The sequence below is a fragment of the Lampetra fluviatilis genome, chromosome 35 (genome assembly GCF_964198595.1).
Source record: "Lampetra fluviatilis chromosome 35, kcLamFluv1.1, whole genome shotgun sequence".
Lineage (NCBI taxonomy): Eukaryota > Metazoa > Chordata > Hyperoartia > Petromyzontiformes > Petromyzontidae > Lampetra > Lampetra fluviatilis.
The window spans coordinates 7,824,355-7,847,207 of NC_136309.1; the positions used below are offsets into that span (position 1 = coordinate 7,824,355).

The 22,853-nt window shown below is 44.4% G+C and overlaps 1 protein-coding gene across 1 annotated transcript in view; it reads right to left on the reverse strand.

The window, feature by feature from the left end:
* LOC144944705 (guanylyl cyclase C-like) overlaps positions 1-22,853 on the reverse strand; it is a 58,188-nt gene that overhangs the window by 11,524 nt on the left and 23,811 nt on the right. Inside the window, exons 6-10 of the mRNA XM_078873063.1 lie at positions 22,568-22,654; positions 18,756-18,885; positions 16,637-16,710; positions 15,836-15,929; positions 12,366-12,506 (exon numbers count right to left, since the gene is read on the reverse strand). Coding sequence (XP_078729189.1) covers positions 12,366-12,506; positions 15,836-15,929; positions 16,637-16,710; positions 18,756-18,885; positions 22,568-22,654 — 526 coding nt within the window. The remainder of the gene's footprint in view (positions 1-12,365; positions 12,507-15,835; positions 15,930-16,636; positions 16,711-18,755; positions 18,886-22,567; positions 22,655-22,853) is intronic.

Below are 22,853 nucleotides of genomic sequence, written 5' to 3' on the forward strand. Positions count from 1 at the left end.
ACCACATGGCCATCTCCTTACTTCACCACACGCCTTATAGGACTGAGTCTGATATGGCTATTGTTCACAACTGCACCCAATAAACAAAACAATCCATTACCTATGACCAAGTGACCCCCGAATGCACCCAATCTCATCAGATCTCGGAAGCTCAGCAGAGGTGGAACCGCTTGGCGTGCTGAGGTGGTGAGATGTTAACTCCCTCGCCTGGTACGCAGGAGCTCGTGGGTTCAATCCTGACCCTGATGCCTGCTGTATATTTGGAGTTTGCGTGTCTCTCTCCCCGTGGTCACTTGGGCTCGTCTCCGGGTCCTCCGGGTTTTTCCTCCACATTTAGAAACGTGCGTTGAGAGTGTTTGGCTGCTGTACATTTCCAAGTGACGAGCCACTGCGTTGAGTTGTAATAGTTTAACACGTAGGCTACGCCTCTATAGAAGGAACGAAAGAGGTGGACTTCTCCACAAATCTGGCTGTCACCTGATGAAGATGGTTGTAATTACTGGCGAAACGTCGTACTCGGATTGTAAATGTAGTGGCTTGGCTCTCCAACACACCGGTGTGCTGTACTAGTGACGAATTGGCCACGTTCTGTTACTGTGACAACCCTTACTAGTTGGCTGTGTCGGGTGGTGGCAGGCTTTGACGACACATTTATATATTAGACGCGATCTAACCCAAAAAAAACTTTATTATGTGAGCTATAATAATTTGTGGCCAGGGCGCTTCTGAAAAAAGAGTTCCACAGCTCGGTGGGCGTTACCTGGTGAAATAAAAAAGTAAAAATAATGCTCAGATTTGTGACCACCACGCACGCCAGGCTGCCAGGTTGTGTGGTGGGCAGCGGAATGCCTCATTCTAATGTACTTTGTTCGAATGTACTTGTACATTGTTCTAATGTACTTTGTTCTAATGTACTTGTACATTGTTGATTTGAAGCCATCGTGACTGCAGGAATTCATTCTCTTTGGTTCCTTCGGTAAAGTCACGTAGGTAGAAAAATAATATATCACGACGTTTCAATCGCAGCACAAGAAATCGTCATCAGGTGGGACAACCACAGCAATAAAAAAAAACTGCTGAAGTAGCTGAAAAATCCTATATAAACTTTTGTTAAAGCAGCTCTTTCTCCTACTTCAGCAGTTTTGTCTTGCTGTGGTTGTCTCACCTGATGACGATTGCTTGTGTTGCGATAGAAACGTCGTGATTTATTTTTCTACCTACGTGACTTTATCGAAAGAACCAAAGAGTTTGTACATTGTTGCAATGTACATTGTTGTAATGCACTTTCGATGCTCCTAATCTTCACCGAACCCGCACGAAGTATGATTCAAAACCCCCACAACCAGCACGGTGGGGGCCTCATTCAGCGGTGGACTGACTCGACCGCTGTTCGTGTAAAGCCACAAACAACTAATACAAAGTACACCACGTGCAGTGCTTATTCCATCGGCCACATGGCTCACAGATATTTGAGTGGCAGTCGAATGAAAGCCCCAATGAAGGCATTTATTTTTCCGCATGGCAGTATAAGAATGAACTCAAGTGTGTTTGGAGTACAATTAATACGCTAATAAAGGCGTTTTGGGTCAGATCGCGTAAATATATAAATGTGTCGTTAAACCCGCCACCACCCTACACAGCCAATTAGTAAGGTTTGTCGTGTAAACAAAACATGTTAATTCGTTACTCGTACAACACACTGGTGTGTGGTGGCTTACTCTCCAACACATCGGTGTGCCGGGTGGTGGCAGTTTTAACAACACATTTATATTTACGCTATCTAACTAAAAAAAAATATTATGGATTTACCATGCTTGTTAGTGTGGGGTAGGTGACAGTTGGAGGCCCAGAATAAGTAGGGATATCCCTTGCCAGGAATGAAACTCAGATCACCAGGTTAACAGTGCAGCCTACTGATCACGCTGCCACTGCTGCACCCTACCCAAAGACTAAAACAAATGGGGACATTAATTGACAAAAATCACCTCAGCCGGAGTAATTATTTAACTGGAGGCCTCAGACCATTTATTATTTGTTTCTTTCGGTTAAGTCACGTCTAAAGATAAAATAATAAATTAAATTAAATAATAGAATACGACGTTTCGATTGCAACACAAGCAATCATCATCAGGTATAATGAAATAGCGACATAAAATCTAACCAGAAAACTATAGACAGACATATTAGCAGACAGATATCACCAAGATACATAGCGAGAGCAACACAGGTAACAGAGAGGGGTGATCGTCTCTGTGTGGTGGCCTTAAATAGACAGAGGGGGGGGCGGAGGCAGAGAGAGGGAGGAGGGTTAGAGAAAAAATTAGCATATCAATGAGTGGTCAACAGACGTGGTGCTGCGAATGCGATGGCACGGCAAGCAAGCCTGAAAATCAGGAGAAGGACACACTAAAATTAAATAACCTAGTAAAATATCGAAATGTAATGTAATACAACACAGAGGGTCGGTCAACACACAATTAACGCATAGCCTGGTTGATTACGTATTTCAAAGATTGCTAAGTTAGAATTTAAGTGTGAACAATCTAAAGAGAGGACACAGGCAGAGAAAACAAGTCGCCAGAGAGAGAGAAAAAAGATAAGCTTAAAACTTCCCCGTAGAAGTGGTTCAATCTTAATTTTAGAACTTTCGTGACTGCAGGAATTATTATTTGTTTCTTTCGGTTAAGTCACGTCTAAAGATAAAATAATAAATTAAATTAAATAATAGAATACGACGTTTCGATTGCAACACAAGCAATCATCATCAGGTATAATGAAATAGCGACATAAAATCTAACCAGAAAACTATAGACAGACATATTAGCAGACAGATATCACCAAGATACATAGCGAGAGCAACACAGGTAACAGAGAGGGGTGATCGTCTCTGTGTGGTGGCCTTAAATAGACAGAGGGGGGGGCGGAGGCAGAGAGAGGGAGGAGGGTTAGAGAAAAAATTAGCATATCAATGAGTGGTCAACAGACGTGGTGCTGCGAATGCGATGGCACGGCAAGCAAGCCTGAAAATCAGGAGAAGGACACACTAAAATTAAATAACCTAGTAAAATATCGAAATGTAATGTAATACAACACAGAGGGTCGGTCAACACACAATTAACGCATAGCCTGGTTGATTACGTATTTCAAAGATTGCTAAGTTAGAATTTAAGTGTGAACAATCTAAAGAGAGGACACAGGCAGAGAAAACAAGTCGCCAGAGAGAGAGAAAAAAGATAAGCTTAAAACTTCCCCGTAGAAGTGGTTCAATCTTAATTTTAGAACTTTCGTGACTGCAGGAATTATTATTTGTTTCTTTCGGTTAAGTCACGTCTAAAGATAAAATAATAAATTAAATTAAATAATAGAATACGACGTTTCGATTGCAACACAAGCAATCATCATCAGGTATAATGAAATAGCGACATAAAATCTAACCAGAAAACTATAGACAGACATATTAGCAGACAGATATCACCAAGATACATAGCGAGAGCAACACAGGTAACAGAGAGGGGTGATCGTCTCTGTGTGGTGGCCTTAAATAGACAGAGGGGGGGGGGCGGAGGCAGAGAGAGGGAGGAAGGTTAGAGAAAAAATTAGCATATCAATGAGTGGTCAACAGACGTGGTGCTGCGAATGCGATGGCACGGCAAGCAAGCCTGAAAATCAGGAGAAGGACACACTAAAATTAAATAACCTAGTAAAATATCGAAATGTAATGTAATACAACACAGAGGGTCGGTCAACACACAATTAACGCATAGCCTGGTTGATTACGTATTTCAAAGATTGCTAAGTTAGAATGTAAGTGTGAACAATCTAAAGAGAGGACACAGGCAGAGAAAACAAGTCGCCAGAGAGAGAGAAAAAAGATAAGCTTAAAACTTCCCCGTAGAAGTGGTTCAATCTTAATTTTAGAACTTTCGTGACTGCAGGAATTATTATTTGTTTCTTTCGGTTAAGTCACGTCTAAAGATAAAATAATAAATTAAATTAAATAATAGAATACGACGTTTCGATTGCAACACAAGCAATCATCATCAGGTATAATGAAATAGCGACATAAAATCTAACCAGAAAACTATAGACAGACATATTAGCAGACAGATATCACCAAGATACATAGCGAGAGCAACACAGGTAACAGAGAGGGGTGATCGTTTCTGTGTGGTGGCCTTAAATAGACAGAGGGGGGGGCGGAGGCAGAGAGAGGGAGGAGGGTTAGAGAAAAAATTAGCATATCAATGAGTGGTCAACAGACGTGGTGCTGCGAATGCGATGGCACGGCAAGCAAGCCTGAAAATCAGGAGAAGGACACACTAAAATTAAATAACCTAGTAAAATATCGAAATGTAATGTAATACAACACAGAGGGTCGGTCAACACACAATTAACGCATAGCCTGGTTGATTACGTATTTCAAAGATTGCTAAGTTAGAATTTAAGTGTGAACAATCTAAAGAGAGGACACAGGCAGAGAAAACAAGTCGCCAGAGAGAGAGAAAAAAGATAAGCTTAAAACTTCCCCGTAGAAGTGGTTCAATCTTAATTTTAGAACTTTCGTGACTGCAGGAATTATTATTTGTTTCTTTCGGTTAAGTCACGTCTAAAGATAAAATAATAAATTAAATTAAATAATAGAATACGACGTTTCGATTGCAACACAAGCAATCGTCATCAGGTATAATGAAATAGCGACATAAAATCTAACCAGAAAACTATAGACAGACATATTAGCAGACAGATATCACCAAGATACATAGCGAGAGCAACACAGGTAACAGAGAGGGGTGATCGTCTCTGTGTGGTGGCCTTAAATAGACAGAGGGGGGGGCGGAGGCAGAGAGAGGGAGGAGGGTTAGAGAAAAAATTAGCATATCAATGAGTGGTCAACAGACGTGGTGCTGCGAATGCGATGGCACGGCAAGCAAGCCTGAAAATCAGGAGAAGGACACACTAAAATTAAATAACCTAGTAAAATATCGAAATGTAATGTAATACAACACAGAGGGTCGGTCAACACACAATTAACGCATAGCCTGGTTGATTACGTATTTCAAAGATTGCTAAGTTAGAATTTAAGTGTGAACAATCTAAAGAGAGGACACAGGCAGAGAAAACAAGTCGCCAGAGAGAGAGAAAAAAGATAAGCTTAAAACTTCCCCGTAGAAGTGGTTCAATCTTAATTTTAGAACTTTCGTGACTGCAGGAATTATTATTTGTTTCTTTCGGTTAAGTCACGTCTAAAGATAAAATAATAAATTAAATTAAATAATAGAATACGACGTTTCGATTGCAACACAAGCAATCATCATCAGGTATAATGAAATAGCGACATAAAATCTAACCAGAAAACTATAGACAGACATATTAGCAGACAGATATCACCAAGATACATAGCGAGAGCAACACAGGTAACAGAGAGGGGTGATCGTCTCTGTGTGGTGGCCTTAAATAGACAGAGGGGGGGGCGGAGGCAGAGAGAGGGAGGAGGGTTAGAGAAAAAATTAGCATATCAATGAGTGGTCAACAGACGTGGTGCTGCGAATGCGATGGCACGGCAAGCAAGCCTGAAAATCAGGAGAAGGACACACTAAAATTAAATAACCTAGTAAAATATCGAAATGTAATGTAATACAACACAGAGGGTCGGTCAACACACAATTAACGCATAGCCTGGTTGATTACGTATTTCAAAGATTGCTAAGTTAGAATTTAAGTGTGAACAATCTAAAGAGAGGACACAGGCAGAGAAAACAAGTCGCCAGAGAGAGAGAAAAAAGATAAGCTTAAAACTTCCCCGTAGAAGTGGTTCAATCTTAATTTTAGAACTTTCGTGACTGCAGGAATTATTATTTGTTTCTTTCGGTTAAGTCACGTCTAAAGATAAAATAATAAATTAAATTAAATAATAGAATACGACGTTTCGATTGCAACACAAGCAATCGTCATCAGGTATAATGAAATAGCGACATAAAATCTAACCAGAAAACTATAGACAGACATATTAGCAGACAGATATCACCAAGATACATAGCGAGAGCAACACAGGTAACAGAGAGGGGTGATCGTCTCTGTGTGGTGGCCTTAAATAGACAGAGGGGGGGGCGGAGGCAGAGAGAGGGAGGAGGGTTAGAGAAAAAATTAGCATATCAATGAGTGGTCAACAGACGTGGTGCTGCGAATGCGATGGCACGGCAAGCAAGCCTGAAAATCAGAAGGACACACTAAAATTAAATAACCTAGTAAAATATCGAAATGTAATGTAATACAACACAGAGGGTCGGTCAACACACAATTAACGCATAGCCTGGTTGATTACGTATTTCAAAGATTGCTAAGTTAGAATTTAAGTGTGAACAATCTAAAGAGAGGACACAGGCAGAGAAAACAAGTCGCCAGAGAGAGAGAAAAAAGATAAGCTTAAAACTTCCCCGTAGAAGTGGTTCAATCTTAATTTTAGAACTTTCGTGACTGCAGGAATTATTATTTGTTTCTTTCGGTTAAGTCACGTCTAAAGATAAAATAATAAATTAAATTAAATAATAGAATACGACGTTTCGATTGCAACACAAGCAATCATCATCAGGTATAATGAAATAGCGACATAAAATCTAACCAGAAAACTATAGACAGACATATTAGCAGACAGATATCACCAAGATACATAGCGAGAGCAACACAGGTAACAGAGAGGGGTGATCGTCTCTGTGTGGTGGCCTTAAATAGACAGAGGGGGGGCGGAGGCAGAGAGAGGGAGGAGGGTTAGAGAAAAAATTAGCATATCAATGAGTGGTCAACAGACGTGGTGCTGCGAATGCGATGGCACGGCAAGCAAGCCTGAAAATCAGGAGAAGGACACACTAAAATTAAATAACCTAGTAAAATATCGAAATGTAATGTAATACAACACAGAGGGTCGGTCAACACACAATTAACGCATAGCCTGGTTGATTACGTATTTCAAAGATTGCTAAGTTAGAATTTAAGTGTGAACAATCTAAAGAGAGGACACAGGCAGAGAAAATAAGTCGCCAGAGAGAGAGAAAAAAGATAAGCTTAAAACTTCCCCGTAGAAGTGGTTCAATCTTAATTTTAGAACTTTCGTGACTGCAGGAATTATTATTTGTTTCTTTCGGTTAAGTCACGTCTAAAGATAAAATAATAAATTAAATTAAATAATAGAATACGACGTTTCGATTGCAACACAAGCAATCATCATCAGGTATAATGAAATAGCGACATAAAATCTAACCAGAAAACTATAGACAGACATATTAGCAGACAGATATCACCAAGATACATAGCGAGAGCAACACAGGTAACAGAGAGGGGTGATCGTCTCTGTGTGGTGGCCTTAAATAGACAGAGGGGGGGGCGGAGGCAGAGAGAGGGAGGAGGGTTAGAGAAAAAATTAGCATATCAATGAGTGGTCAACAGACGTGGTGCTGCGAATGCGATGGCACGGCAAGCAAGCCTGAAAATCAGGAGAAGGACACACTAAAATTAAATAACCTAGTAAAATATCGAAATGTAATGTAATACAACACAGAGGGTCGGTCAACACACAATTAACGCATAGCCTGGTTGATTACGTATTTCAAAGATTGCTAAGTTAGAATTTAAGTGTGAACAATCTAAAGAGAGGACACAGGCAGAGAAAACAAGTCGCCAGAGAGAGAGAAAAAAGATAAGCTTAAAACTTCCCCGTAGAAGTGGTTCAATCTTAATTTTAGAACTTTCGTGACTGCAGGAATTATTATTTGTTTCTTTCGGTTAAGTCACGTCTAAAGATAAAATAATAAATTAAATTAAATAATAGAATACGACGTTTCGATTGCAACACAAGCAATCATCATCAGGTATAATGAAATAGCGACATAAAATCTAACCAGAAAACTATAGACAGACATATTAGCAGACAGATATCACCAAGATACATAGCGAGAGCAACACAGGTAACAGAGAGGGGTGATCGTCTCTGTGTGGTGGCCTTAAATAGACAGAGGGGGGGGGCGGAGGCAGAGAGAGGGAGGAGGGTTAGAGAAAAAATTAGCATATCAATGAGTGGTCAACAGACGTGGTGCTGCGAATGCGATGGCACGGCAAGCAATCCTGAAAATCAGGAGAAGGACACACTAAAATTAAATAACCTAGTAAAATATCGAAATGTAATGTAATACAACACAGAGGGTCGGTCAACACACAATTAACGCATAGCCTGGTTGATTACGTATTTCAAAGATTGCTAAGTTAGAATTTAAGTGTGAACAATCTAAAGAGAGGACACAGGCAGAGAAAACAAGTCGCCAGAGAGAGAGAAAAAAGATAAGCTTAAAACTTCCCCGTAGAAGTGGTTCAATCTTAATTTTAGAACTTTCGTGACTGCAGGAATTATTATTTGTTTCTTTCGGTTAAGTCACGTCTAAAGATAAAATAATAAATTAAATTAAATAATAGAATACGACGTTTCGATTGCAACACAAGCAATCATCATCAGGTATAATGAAATAGAGACATAAAATCTAACCAGAAAACTATAGACAGACATATTAGCAGACAGATATCACCAAGATACATAGCGAGAGCAACACAGGTAACAGAGAGGGGTGATCGTCTCTGTGTGGTGGCCTTAAATAGACAGAGGGGGGGCCGGAGGCAGAGAGAGGGAGGAGGGTTAGAGAAAAAATTAGCATATCAATGAGTGGTCAACAGACGTGGTGCTGCGAATGCGATGGCACGGCAAGCAAGCCTGAAAATCAGGAGAAGGACACACTAAAATTAAATAACCTAGTAAAATATCGAAATGTAATGTAATACAACACAGAGGGTCGGTCAACACACAATTAACGCATAGCCTGGTTGATTACGTATTTCAAAGATTGCTAAGTTAGAATTTAAGTGTGAGGCTATGCGTTAATTGTGTGTTGACCGACCCTCTGTGTTGTATTACATTACATTTCGATATTTTACTAGGTTATTTAATTTTAGTGTGTCCTTCTCCTGATTTTCAGGCTTGCTTGCCGTGCCATCGCATTCGCAGCACCACGTCTGTTGACCACTCATTGATATGCTAATTTTTTCTCTAACCCTCCTCCCTCTCTCTGCCTCCGCCCCCCCCCCCTCTGTCTATTTAAGGCCACCACACAGAGACGATCACCCCTCTCTGTTACCTGTGTTGCTCTCGCTATGTATCTTGGTGATATCTGTCTGCTAATATGTCTGTCTATAGTTTTCTGGTTAGATTTTATGTCGCTATTTCATTATACCTGATGATGATTGCTTGTGTTGCAATCGAAACGTCGTATTCTATTATTTAATTTAATTTATTATTTTATCTTTAGACGTGACTTAACCGAAAGAAACAAATAATAATTCCTGCAGTCACGAAAGTTCTAAAATTAAGATTGAACCACTTCTACGGGGAAGTTTTAAGCTTATCTTTTTTCTCTCTCTCTGGCGACTTGTTTTCTCTGCCTGTGTCCTCTCTTTAGATTGTTCACACTTAAATTCTAACTTAGCAATCTTTGAAATACGTAATCAACCAGGCTATGCGTTAATTGTGTGTTGACCGACCCTCTGTGTTGTATTACATTACATTTCGATATTTTACTAGGTTATTTAATTTTAGTGTGTCCTTCTCCTGATTTTCAGGCTTGCTTGCCGTGCCATCGCATTCGCAGCACCACGTCTGTTGACCACTCATTGATATGCTAATTTTTTCTCTAACCCTCCTCCCTCTCTCTGCCTCCGCCCCCCCCTCTGTCTATTTAAGGCGACCACACAGAGACGATCACCCCTCCCTGTTACCTGTGTTGCTCTCGCTATGTATCTTGGTGATATTTGTCTGCTAATAATTCTGTCTATAGTTTTCTGGTTAGATTTTATGTCGCTATTTCATTATACCTGATGATGATTGCTTGTGTTGCAATCGAAACGTCGTATTCTATTATTTAATTTAATTTATTATTTTATCTTTAGACGTGACTTAACCGAAAGAAACAAATAATAATTCCTGCAGTCACGAAAGTTCTAAAATTAAGATTGAACCACTTCTACGGGGAAGTTTTAAGCTTATCTTTTTTCTCTCTCTCTGGCGACTTGTTTTCTCTGCCTGTGTCCTCTCTTTAGATTGTTCACACTTACATTCTAACTTAGCAATCTTTGAAATACGTAATCAACCAGGCTATGCGTTAATTGTGTGTTGACCGACCCTCTGTGTTGTATTACATTACATTTCGATATTTTACTAGGTTATTTAATTTTAGTGTGTCCTTCTCCTGATTTTCAGGCTTGCTTGCCGTGCCATCGCATTCGCAGCACCACGTCTGTTGACCACTCATTGATATGCTAATTTTTTCTCTAACCCTCCTCCCTCTCTCTGCCTCCGCCCCCCCCTCTGTCTATTTAAGGCCACCACACAGAGACGATCACCCCTCTCTGTTACCTGTGTTGCTCTCGCTATGTATCTTGGTGATATCTGTCTGCTAATATGTCTGTCTATAGTTTTCTGGTTAGATTTTATGTCGCTATTTCATTATACCTGATGATGATTGCTTGTGTTGCAATCGAAACGTCGTATTCTATTATTTAATTTAATTTATTATTTTATCTTTAGACGTGACTTAACCGAAAGAAACAAATAATAATTCCTGCAGTCACGAAAGTTCTAAAATTAAGATTGAACCACTTCTACGGGGAAGTTTTAAGCTTATCTTTTTTCTCTCTCTCTGGCGACTTGTTTTCTCTGCCTGTGTCCTCTCTTTAGATTGTTCACACTTAAATTCTAACTTAGCAATCTTTGAAATACGTAATCAACCAGGCTATGCGTTAATTGTGTGTTGACCGACCCTCTGTGTTGTATTACATTACATTTCGATATTTTACTAGGTTATTTAATTTTAGTGTGTCCTTCTCCTGATTTTCAGGATTGCTTGCCGTGCCATCGCATTCGCAGCACCACGTCTGTTGACCACTCATTGATATGCTAATTTTTTCTCTAACCCTCCTCCCTCTCTCTGCCTCCGCCCCCCCCTCTGTCTATTTAAGGCCACCACACAGAGACGATCACCCCTCTCTGTTACCTGTGTTGCTCTCGCTATGTATCTTGGTGATATCTGTCTGCTAATATGTCTGTCTATAGTTTTCTGGTTAGATTTTATGTCGCTATTTCATTATACCTGATGACGATTGCTTGTGTTGCAATCGAAACGTCGTATTCTATTATTTAATTTAATTTATTATTTTATCTTTAGACGTGACTTAACCGAAAGAAACAAATAATAATTCCTGCAGTCACGAAAGTTCTAAAATTAAGATTGAACCACTTCACGGGGAAGTTTTAAGCTTATCTTTTTTCTCTCTCTCTGGCGACTTGTTTTCTCTGCCTGTGTCCTCTCTTTAGATTGTTCACACTTAAATTCTAACTTAGCAATCTTTGAAATACGTAATCAACCAGGCTATGCGTTAATTGTGTGTTGACCGACCCTCTGTGTTGTATTACATTACATTTCGATATTTTACTAGGTTATTGAATTTTAGTGTGTCCTTCTCCTGATTTTCAGGATTGCTTGCCGTGCCATCGCATTCGCAGCACCACGTCTGTTGACCACTCATTGATATGCTAATTTTTTCTCTAACCCTCCTCCCTCTCTCTGCCTCCGCCCCCCCCTCTGTCTATTTAAGGCCACCACACAGAGACAATCACCCCTCTCTGTTACCTGTGTTGCTCTCGCTATGTATCTTGGTGATATCTGTCTGCTAATATGTCTGTCTATAGTTTTCTGGTTAGATTTTATGTCGCTATTTCATTATACCTGATGATGATTGCTTGTGTTGCAATCGAAACGTCGTATTCTATTATTTAATTTAATTTATTATTTTATCTTTAGACGTGACTTAACCGAAAGAAACAAATAATAATTCCTGCAGTCACGAAAGTTCTAAAATTAAGCATCAGACCATGTCACAGGCATGGCCATTGTTTTGATCCCCACAGGCCTTGTCCCCTCAGCAGCACGCCTTTCCACTGGCACATCCGAGACATGCCAGGACAGAGGCCTCCCGGGACGTTTTCCACCAGCTATTTGCCATGCCGAGCTGTGACCAAAAACGTGACACGCTGGCCAAGCAGGGCAAGGGGTTTGATAAAAAAAAAATGTTTCGTCATACATAGCGTCAGTCCGTCTACGTATGACGATGACGTCACGTGCTCACGACTTCTTCAGTGAAAAAAAACAATATCGGTGCCGCCTTGAGCAGTTGCTGCGCCGGTTCAGCATGGGGCCCCGACACGTCTCACATGTGCAAGTGGAGAAAGGGAGGACGGGGAGTCCTGCCACGATCCCGTCGTCCCAGCTGCTCACCGCTTTCGCCGTAGCTCCCATCTCGGATGTAGAAGACGCCTCTGCGGTAGAGGAGCTCTTGGAGGATGATCCCGAAGCTGTAGACGTCACCCTTGGGTGAGACGCCCCCCACTCGCAGGTGCTCTGGGGCCATCCAGAGTTCTGATCGCAAGTCACGTCCGTCGGTTAGAATATTACTCATTGCTATTGCATGTTGCTTAAACGCCTCGGGCATTGCAAACCGCGTTGCGCCTCATCTCAACCGTTTAACGAGAAAGCCCCAACGGCGGCTGTCCCAGTGGTGACATGAGGTGACTCGGCCCCTGGCCTGCAGGTGGACATTAGTCTGCCAATTGAATTGTCTCTCACGGTGGTTGTCAAGCGGGCCCCAAATCGTAGCGAAATTAACACATTTCTTTTTATTTTACCCGGCAAGGCCCACTGATTTCGATTTAAAGCTTTCGTGACTGCAGGGATTCATCTTCTTGGTTCTTTCGGTAAAGTCACGTAGAAGGGAAGTAATAAAATAATAAAAATAAAACATAATAAAACAATTCTCACGACGTTTCGGCTACAACGCAAGCAGCCGTCTTCAGGTGAAGAATGAGACACTGCCAAGCTAGGAGCTTATATATAAGCTGAGTTGGAGGTGGAAGAAGAAGAGAGCCTTAACAAAAGAATGTGCATATCAAGAGGAATTTAGCATATTCATGGGAAATGCGTCGGAGGTGGGCGGGGGGGTTTCAAAGTCATATTATGCCCATGCATTATGCAGGATCAGCAGCACCAAAGGGAGGGGGGGGGGTAGCATTAACAAAGGGAGGGCATGTTAATAGTATGTAGAAGCAATGAAACATGTGAATGGGAAAACGGTGGCAGGAGATCCGCAGCGGAGCAAATAATGCATTCCCTGTGGAGAACACAAGATACACAGTTAATGCCAGTGAGTGGACTGTGGTCTGAAAGTCACCATAAACGTGAACAACAATCAATTAAGATCCGAAGTGGTTTATTACGTCCTTCCAATGATTGCCGAGCCAGAATCCATCTTCTCGGTTGAAATTGTCTTTGTATTTGTATATGTGGATCGCCTCATGAACGAATCTCTCATGGTAGCCAGATGGCTTGCAGATAACCTCTGTCTTGGAGAAGTCAATGTCATGTGAACCCACTGAATTGTAACAGTGATCTGCCACGGCTGAGGTGTTTGTCCTACCGTGTTTCAGGTCAGCTTTATGTTCACGGATGCGGTCCGAGACATGTCTTTTGGTTTCTCCAATGTAACTGCTACCACAGAGGCAACTTAGTTTGTAGACGCCAGGGTACTGTATGTCTGGAACCACGTCTTTTACAGACGGAACCAGATCACGGATTTTATGTACTGTGTTGAATCGTACCTGAATCTTGTGTTTAATCAGGATTTTGGAGATCTTTGGAGAAACCAAACGACATGTCTCGGACCGCATCCGTGAACATAAAGCTGACCTGAAACACGGTAGGACAAACACCTCAGCCGTGGCAGATCACTGTTATAATTCAGTGGGTTCACATGACATTGACTTCTCCAAGACAGAGGTTCTCTGCAAGCCATCTGGCTACCATGAGATTCGTTCATGAGGCGATCCACATATACAAACACAGAGACAATTTCAACCGAGAAGATGGATTCTGGCTCAGCAATCATTGGAAGGACGTAATAAACCACTTCGGATCTTAACTGATTGTTGTTCACGTTTATGGTGACTTTCAGACCGCAGTCCACTCACTTGCATTAACTGTGTATCTTGTGTTCTCCACAGGGAATGCATTATTTGCTCCACTGCGGATCTCCTGCCACCGTTTTCCCATTCACATGTTTCATTGCTTCTACATACTATTAACATGCCCTCCCTTTGTTAATGCTACCCACCCCCTCCCTTTGGTGCTGCTGATCCTGCATAATGCATGGGCATAATATGACTTTGAAACCCCCCCCGCCCACCTCCTACGCATTTCCCATGAATATGCTAAATTCCTCTTGATATGCACATTCTTTTGTTAAGGCTCTCTTCTTCTTCCACCTCCAACTCAGCTTATATATAAGCTCCTAGCTTGGCAGTGTCTCATTCTTCACCTGAAGACGGCTGCTTGCGTTGTAGCCGAAACGTCGTGAGAATTGTTTTATTATGTTTTATTTTTATTATTTTATTACTTCCCTTCTACGTGACTTTACCGAAAGAACCAAGAAGAAGGCCCACTGAGCTAGACAGCTCTTTTTCAGATGCAACTTGGCCACAAATGATAGCTCAACAAAGTCCTTATCGTGTTGACATTTATAGCAGCCAACGACTCTAAACGCGTGATGTTGATTCTAAATGTGGAGGAAAAAACCAGACGTCCCAGATAAAAATAATCCACGCGACCACGGGGAGAGAGACATGCAAACTTCCAATATATACAGGCGTCAGGATTGAACCCACGACTTCCTGTATACCAGGCGAGATAGTTAACATCTCGCGCCCCTTACGCTTGCCACCTTCACCGGCATGGTGAAATGTGATCGAATAACCCCCACGACCCTGCACGGTGTGGGGAGGCCCTCATCTAGCAGTGGATTGATAAAGGCCTCGCACATGCACTTGTACGTCATGCGGAGATGTGGACGCATTTTGCCATCGTAACTGCTTCCTCGGCGAGCCAAATTTCCGATTGCTATTGGGCACACACGGTGTTGTCGACAGGGAGAACGACAATTACTACATTACCGGGATTCTGAAAGTTAAGGCACCAATCAATAAAATGAATGCAGAGTGTTTAAACCGGTTACTTAGCAGGTGCTAGGGGAACTAATACATTGCAGGATCGTGACAGGTGGCAGCGGTGACTTTGAAAGGCCTTCATCGAGCAGCGGATTGACCGTGAATGATAATGATGCTTCTATTTTACACGTGGCAACATGTCCCAGAAACTAAATGCCACGATGAGAGGGCTTCAGGAGAGAGTCCGTGTAGCTTTGCCGTTCTCCTTCCTCCGTTTGGTGGGAGTCGGCAGCCTCCTTCTCGTGGCTGCTCCGCCTGTTACGACGTCTTTCTGTGTCACCCTAAACGCTACAACTAATGCCGTCATCTGGGCGAAATTGACGTCGTTAATTCGAATCCAGATATTGGCGAGTACAGCTAAACGATAATGAATGTTTTTTTGTGTATTTTTTTTTTTATAAGAGCCCGGTACAAGGCACAAACCGTTACAAGGGAGGGGAGGGATGGTACATAAATTCCGTGAACCGAGGTCCAAACTCTCCCTACCACTCTCGCACAGGGACTGCGAGCGCCCCACTCACGGGGACTGTGAGTGCCACTCACGTGCAGGGACTGCGAGCAGGAACATAGGGCTTTATGGGAAGGGAAGGTAAGGGAAGAGGAACACAAATAAAGGGAAAAAGGGGTGGGGGAAGGACGGGGTTGGGACACGATGATGAACGTTAATGCTGCACGTTGATGACATGGGCTTACTTGAGCTCGGTCTCGTTGGCCTTATCTCGTCGCATGGGTTTGAGCGCCGCGCTATGAATCTGTTGAAAAGCTTGTTTTGACCCCGAGTCCGCGCCTGAGGGAGGGCGCCAACGCGTTTTAACATCAAGCGTTAGTCCGGCAATTGAGACGATTATAAATGCGTTCACTGGTCAGAAAATGACACAATAGCGTTTGGAAATTGTGAACAAACTGTCCCCGGCTTGAAATTAACCAAGAGCACCTGTCAGCTGAGATTTCCACCAACATTTAAGGCACTTTGAGGCAGGTTCTGGGAAGGTAATTCTTTAAATGTATCAGATGGAGTGCTTTTAATCTTACCCTAGAAATGTTAAAACTGGCACGTCCAATGCTGATAAACAGTCGCAAACCCCTGGCAAGTTTAATCACAAAAGCAAAGCGTCACTCGCCCCTCCTTCAGATGCTTGCTTCATGCGAAATTCTCCTCCGCGGAATGTCTCCGCCTATGTCCATACCACTGCGTAGGTTTCCTGAAGAAGGTCCCAACACGTGCAGCGAATCGTTGGACGTCATGCCGAACAACACGCGGTAAAATCCCGACAAGCAGACCCGAATGGCACGACCATACTTGCAAGACTTTGCTCGGCGATGGTCCGACGTTTCACTCCACAATGCCGGGAGGTTCAAATATTTGTTTTTGTTGTGGCACGTTACGCTAGTGAATTCATTTTCAACTGCACAAGACAATTTCCGGGATCTATAAAGTTGATTGTGTGGTGATGTGTTCTGTGTGTGTATATATACACATATTTATGCTTGTACCTTTAACATCTGGGCGTATGAAATTATCTTCTCCTTGACTGCATTCTCAGGACGAGGTGTGCTTTTCAAGGAACCTGCACAAGGAATTACGCGTACCGCATGTCAGCCGCACATTACGGCCTTCATTCCTCGTCATGTTTCGCTCTGGCTCCATGCCATGTCTGTCTCTGAGCGTGGTCCAATCCACGCTTAGGATTTCCATGAGCTGAGCCTGAGCCAAGCCACGGCCGAGCCGCCCATGAACCTTTGGAAGCGACCGAGTGGCTCAAGCCAGCGCTGAGCAGCGACTCAAGAGCCGTGAATAAGGATACGGCCAGGCGCGGTTCGTCCACTAGGAGCGTTGGGGCGCTGCCCCACCAAGCAGCTGGAGATAAGACATTATTTTTATAATAAAAAATACTTTTCTATAAATAGTTTTGTTGTGTTCACATTTTAAAAAATGTGTAGTGACATAGCGCTGACTGTTGTACATCAGCTGCAACTGCAGGTGGGCACTTAGCGCACACGCCGTTGAGCATATACACGGGTCTGCTGGCAGGGCGGAGGAACTGGGGCAAGGGTCACGGTAGATCTGGTGGGGAAGCCCCTAGAACCATCTGGTGGGTTCGAGAAGGGAGGCGTGGCTATGGCGGAGCTAAGCCGCGCCGAGGGAAATAAAAGCAGCGGAGAGCGAGAGCTCCGGGCTGCTAGTTCTGTGATTGGACCCGTCATTGTCACCCTCGTCGCTGCCACCTTCGCCCGATCATCATGTGGCCGGACAGTGGTTGGCTGTCCCGGTCGACGCCGTCAGTGAAATATAGTTTTTTTCTGAGACCAAAACATTGCTCTGCAAACCTTCTGGCTACCATCAAAGATTTGTTCATGAAGCTATCCAGATATACAAACAGACATACATTCAACCGAGAGATGGATGTAAATTAAGTAATAATTGGAAGGACTTGATCAACCAGGTAAAGTTTTAACTGTTGTGTCGGCCGACTCTCTGAGTTGCATTGCTAAGTTTGATGTCTCAGCTTTCTTCTCTCTCTCAACTAAGCCCTTGTTGGATCACACTCTCTTTCCCACAAGCCCTCATTCTATTACACACTCGTCTAGTTATTGCACTCTCATTCTCACATGTCCTTTGGATTGCACTCTCATTCTCACATGCCCTACATGCTAATCTCACACAATCTCTAACCCCCACCCCGATGCAGTGCACTAACCGCTACACTACCACTCCGGTTTCCTCCCACATGTAAACACTCATTAATACAGGGAGGAACAATGTTCCACACTGCCCACCAGGGATTATTTAGCTGTCTGTCTGTCTGACTGTCTGTCTGTTGTGCATAAATAAATATATAATACACACAGCTCTTTGATTGGTGGAGACCTTACAAACAGCTCTTTGATTGGTGGAGACCTACTGCCGGGTACGGAGAGGGGAGGTGCCTAAGGGAGGAGGGTCAGGGGAGGGGCCTAAGGAAGGGGGGAGTCAGGAGAGGGGCCTGAGGGGGGGGGTTCAGGGGAGGGGCCTGAGGGGGGGGTCAGCGGAGGGGCCTGAGGGAGGGGGGGTCAGGGGAGAGGCCTAAGGATATGGGGGGGGGGGGGTGCTAAGGGGAGGGGCCTAACAGAAGGGGGGGTCAGGGGAGGGGCCTAAGGGAAGGGGGGTCAGGGGAGGGGCCTGAGGATATGGGGGGGTGGTCAGGGGAGGGGCCTAAGGGAAAGGGGGTCAGGGGAGGGGCCTAAGGGGGGAGGGGCCAAAGGGAGGGGGGGGGCGATAGTTAAGGGGGCTGTCTGCCTGGCTACCTAAAGTCAAGTTATCTTTTATACATACAGGTAGGAACAACAGGTTCCACACTGCCCACCAGGGATTATTTGTCTGTCTGTTGTGCACGAATGCGCTGTCCAACCAAGTTCCTACCTGCCCACTCCGAAGGAACGTGTTTTATTTTTATTTTCCATCTACGTGACTTTACCAAAAGAACCAAAGAGTATGAAACCTTACTTAATTGGCTGTGTCGGGTGGTGGCGGGTTTAATGACACATTTATATTTACGCGCTCTAACCTAAAAAACCTCTATTAGAGTGTGAAAGAAGTGCAATGTACGTATGTACACACACATCGTGTACTCACAATCCCTGTCTTCCCTCTCGCTGATGAGCCCAAAGTCCGTGACCTTCACCACCATCCTGCTGTCCACAACGCAGTTGATGGACTTGAGTCTGCCGTGCGCACCAATTTTGTTCTGCAGATATACCATGCCCTGCGCGCAGAGAGAACACACTTGCCTTACGAAGAACGTCGATATGTATTCATAATCGTCTTCTTAATCATGATGGTAATCATTCACATTTGTAACATGCCGCACAGGATTTTGCTCGCCCTCGAAAGAGAGAGAATGACCCAGACACGCAAGGTACCGCAGACAGGCCACGCGGTGAGCCAGTGTCAACAACTGCTCAAGCTCTGCGGTCCTGTACATCTTGAGGTGTTATCAGCCAAACACGTTCCTTCGAAGTGGGCAGGTAGGAACTTGGTTGGACAGCGCATTCGTGCACAACAGACAGACAAATAATCCCTGGTGGGCAGTGTGGAACCTGTTGTTCCTACCTGTATGTTTAAAAGATAACTTGACTTTAGGTAGCCAGGCAGACAGCCCCCTTAACTATCGCCCCCCCCTCCCTTTGGCCCCTCCCCCCTTAGGCCCCTCCCCTGACCCCCTTTCCCTTAGGCCCCTCCCCTGACCACCCCCCAAATCCTCAGGCCCCTCCCCTGACCCCCCTTCCCTTAGGCCCCTCCCCTGACCCCCCTTCTGTTAGGCCCCTCCCCTTAGCACCCCCCCCCCCCCCATATCCTTAGGCCTCTCCCCTGACCCCCCCTCCCTCAGGCCCCTCCGCTGACCCCCCCCTCAGGCCCCTCCCCTGAACCCCCCCCCCTTCAGGCCCCTCTCCTGACTCCCCCCTTCCTTAGGCCCCTCCCCTGACCCTCCTCCCTTAGGCACCTCCCCTCTCCGTACCCGGCAGTAGGTCTCCACCAATCAAAGAGCTGTTTACCTGACTCCCCCCTTCCTTAGGCCCCTCCCCTGACCCTTCTCCCTTAGGCACCTCCCCTCTCCGTACCCGGCAGTAGGTCTCCACCAGTCAAAGAGCTGTTTGTAAGGTCTCCACCAATCAAAGAGCTGTGTGTATTATATATTTATTTATGCACGACAGACAGACAGTCAGACAGACAGACAGCTAAATAATCCCTGGTGGGCAGTGTGGAACATTGTTCCTCCCTGTATTAATGAGTGTTTACATGTGGGAGGAAACCGGAGTGGTAGTGTAGCGGTTAGTGCACTGCACTACGAACCTCGGTGACCCAAGTTCGATTCCCACTCAAGGTCAACACCAGTAACGATTATCTAAATTGGTCCTGTACCTCCCCTAGGTAGACTCAGCCTCAAATGATTGCCTGGTGCGATGTGTAAACATCGTGACTAGGGAGACATAGGTGGCCGGGCGTGGTGTTGGCCACCCACCCCCTCGTGTGCTGTTCCGGCCTTCATAGGTGCTCGCTAACAGCACTTGCCCCAACAGTCTGTTAAGGCTACACGGGGGATCTTTGTGGATGCTCCTCACTTACACGAACACACACACCCACCCTTGTTCCGAACTCCCTGCTATACTCCGCTAACTCTCTCACTCTGTACTCCGCTAACTCTCTCACTCTATACTCCGCTATCTTGTGCTGCTTCCGTCACACCTCCACCCTCGTCCCTGCTCCCAGCAGGGGATCAGCCAACACTGCTGGGGAGGACGAGGTGAGGAGGGCGAGGTCCCAGGCGTCTTCTCCCCGACTCTTCTGTTCATCATCCCTTGAGCACCAACCAACCAACTCCCCGTGTTGCTCTGCACACTCCGTCATATCTCCCTCCTCATTAGGGGTCCTCACTTACCCCCAATTAAGATGAATGGATATTCGGACCACACAATCCGTAAAGCTATCACCCCAACCGGTGGGAAAGAAGCATCTGAGGACCCAATCAAAACCATCACCTTGGCATACATAGCAGGGGTCACCAAAAATAATTCCAAAATCATGAACAAACACACAATTCAGGTAGGTAAAAAATGAAATGAAAATTAATACAAATAAAACAATAAAAAACAAAAAATCACGACGTTTCGGAGGCAACACAAGTCTCCGTTATCAGGTGGGACCGTCACAGCCAGATTTGCTGCATCAAGTGAGGCAAGGATTCAAGATGTAAGCCCTTAAATGCAAGTTGAGGGGGGAGGAGAGGGGGGGGGACTTATCAGAATGTGGTAGCCAATGAATGGAACGTATCGGGACGGAGGGGGGCGGAGATAAAAGAAGGCACGAAGTGCTATGTAGAACGTATCGGGAGGGGGGAGGGGGCGGGGCCAAAAGAATGCACGAAGTGGTACGCAAGAGCCGGCGACGTGGACGTGGTTGTGTGCAAGTAACTATTGTTGCACACGCCAACGTATTGGACGGGGAGGGGGGGCTAAAAGAGAGTATGGGGTGCAAGTGTACGTGGACATGTGTATGTACAAGCACCTGTTGATACACATGATAGAAAAGAACGAAAATGCCCATGTTTATACCAGTGTTGGCTGACAATAAAGAGAGTACTGTTAAACACTGGGGATGTTAACACTCGGTAAAGTAAAGTAAAATAGTGCCTGTCAGGTAAGATGGTCCAAAAATGTGTAATTAAGTCTTTTTTGCATGGTTGATAACATATTTCCAATGATTACTAAGTTTATACCTATCATCACGGTTGAAATTATGTCTGTGTTTGTATATCTGAATGGCTTCGTGTACAAACCTTTGATAGTAGCCAGAGGGTTTGCAGAGCACCTTAGTCTCGGAGAAAACAATCTCATGAGAGCCCACCACGTTGTAGCAATGATCGGCAACGGCGGAAGACTCAATTTTGCCATGTTTCAAATCTGACTTGTGCTCGCGGACACGATCAGAGACATGACATTTCGTTTCCTCAGTGTAACAGTCACCACAGCTGCAACTCAGTTTATAGACTCCAGGGTATTGGAGTCTATAAACACAGACACAATTTCAACAGAGAAGATGGGTACAAACTGAGCAATCATTGGAAGGACGTTATTAACCAGTTTAAGTCATAACTGGCTGTGATGTTCCCATCCTACGACCTTCCGATGTTAGTTGTTATTTTCGTCTCTTTCATTTTTTACATTAACAGATTACATTTTTCACTAACACAGCTACCTCGCGCGCCATCCTCGAGGTTGCTGCTTCACGATCTACCATTAACATGCTAATCTCTCACACTCACACAGCCACCTTGGCGCACTCGCCGTGGAGGATGCTCGGCGATCTTGCATTGACATGCTAAATTTACCTGGCAGCCCTTTGATTGGTGGAAAACCCACCACTGCCACAGTCGCTGCCCACCACTTACATTGGCTGATTGACATTTGGGCTACGCCCATTTCAAACCTTTATAAACAGTTGCCTTTAGAAGGTAACCCCCCTTTTCCTGATGACGACCGCTTGTGTTGCAATCGAAACGTCGTAGTTTTTGGTTATTTTCTTTGAACCTATCTACGTGACTTTACCGAAAGGCCCAAAGAATATGAATTCCTGCAGTCACGAAAGCTTTAAGTCAAGATTCATGTATCCATAATAAGGCAACAAAAAAAACCGGGTTAGAACGCGTAAATATAAATGTGTCATTAAACATGCCAACACCCAACACGAGCAACTAGTAAGGTTCGTCACGTACACAAGATGCCAGTTAGTTACTACTTCAGCACACCGGTGTGATGGAGAGTAAACACACAACATTTACAATTTGAAAGTACGTATGTTGAACTTCTTGGCACCGTGCGTCGCCAGCCACGCTAATCGATTAACATAATCGTCGTCGGAGTAGACCCCGGGGCTTGCGAACCGCTCACCTTGGCGATGTCATGCATGATGGACACCTTGAATTCCCAGTCCATGAGCGTGTCCTCCGGGTAGGTGACCTCATCTTGAAGGATGTCCTGTGTTTTAAAGTGAATCAGAATAAGATATAGGGCGTGCGTACACTGCCACAAAAACAAAGATCCCCCTTATAGCCTTAACAGATTGTTGGGGCAAGTCCTGTTAGCGAGCACCTATGAAGGCCGGGACGGCACACGAGAGGGTGGGTGGCCAACACCAAGCCCGGCCGCCTTTGTCTCCCCAGTGGCGATATTTGCA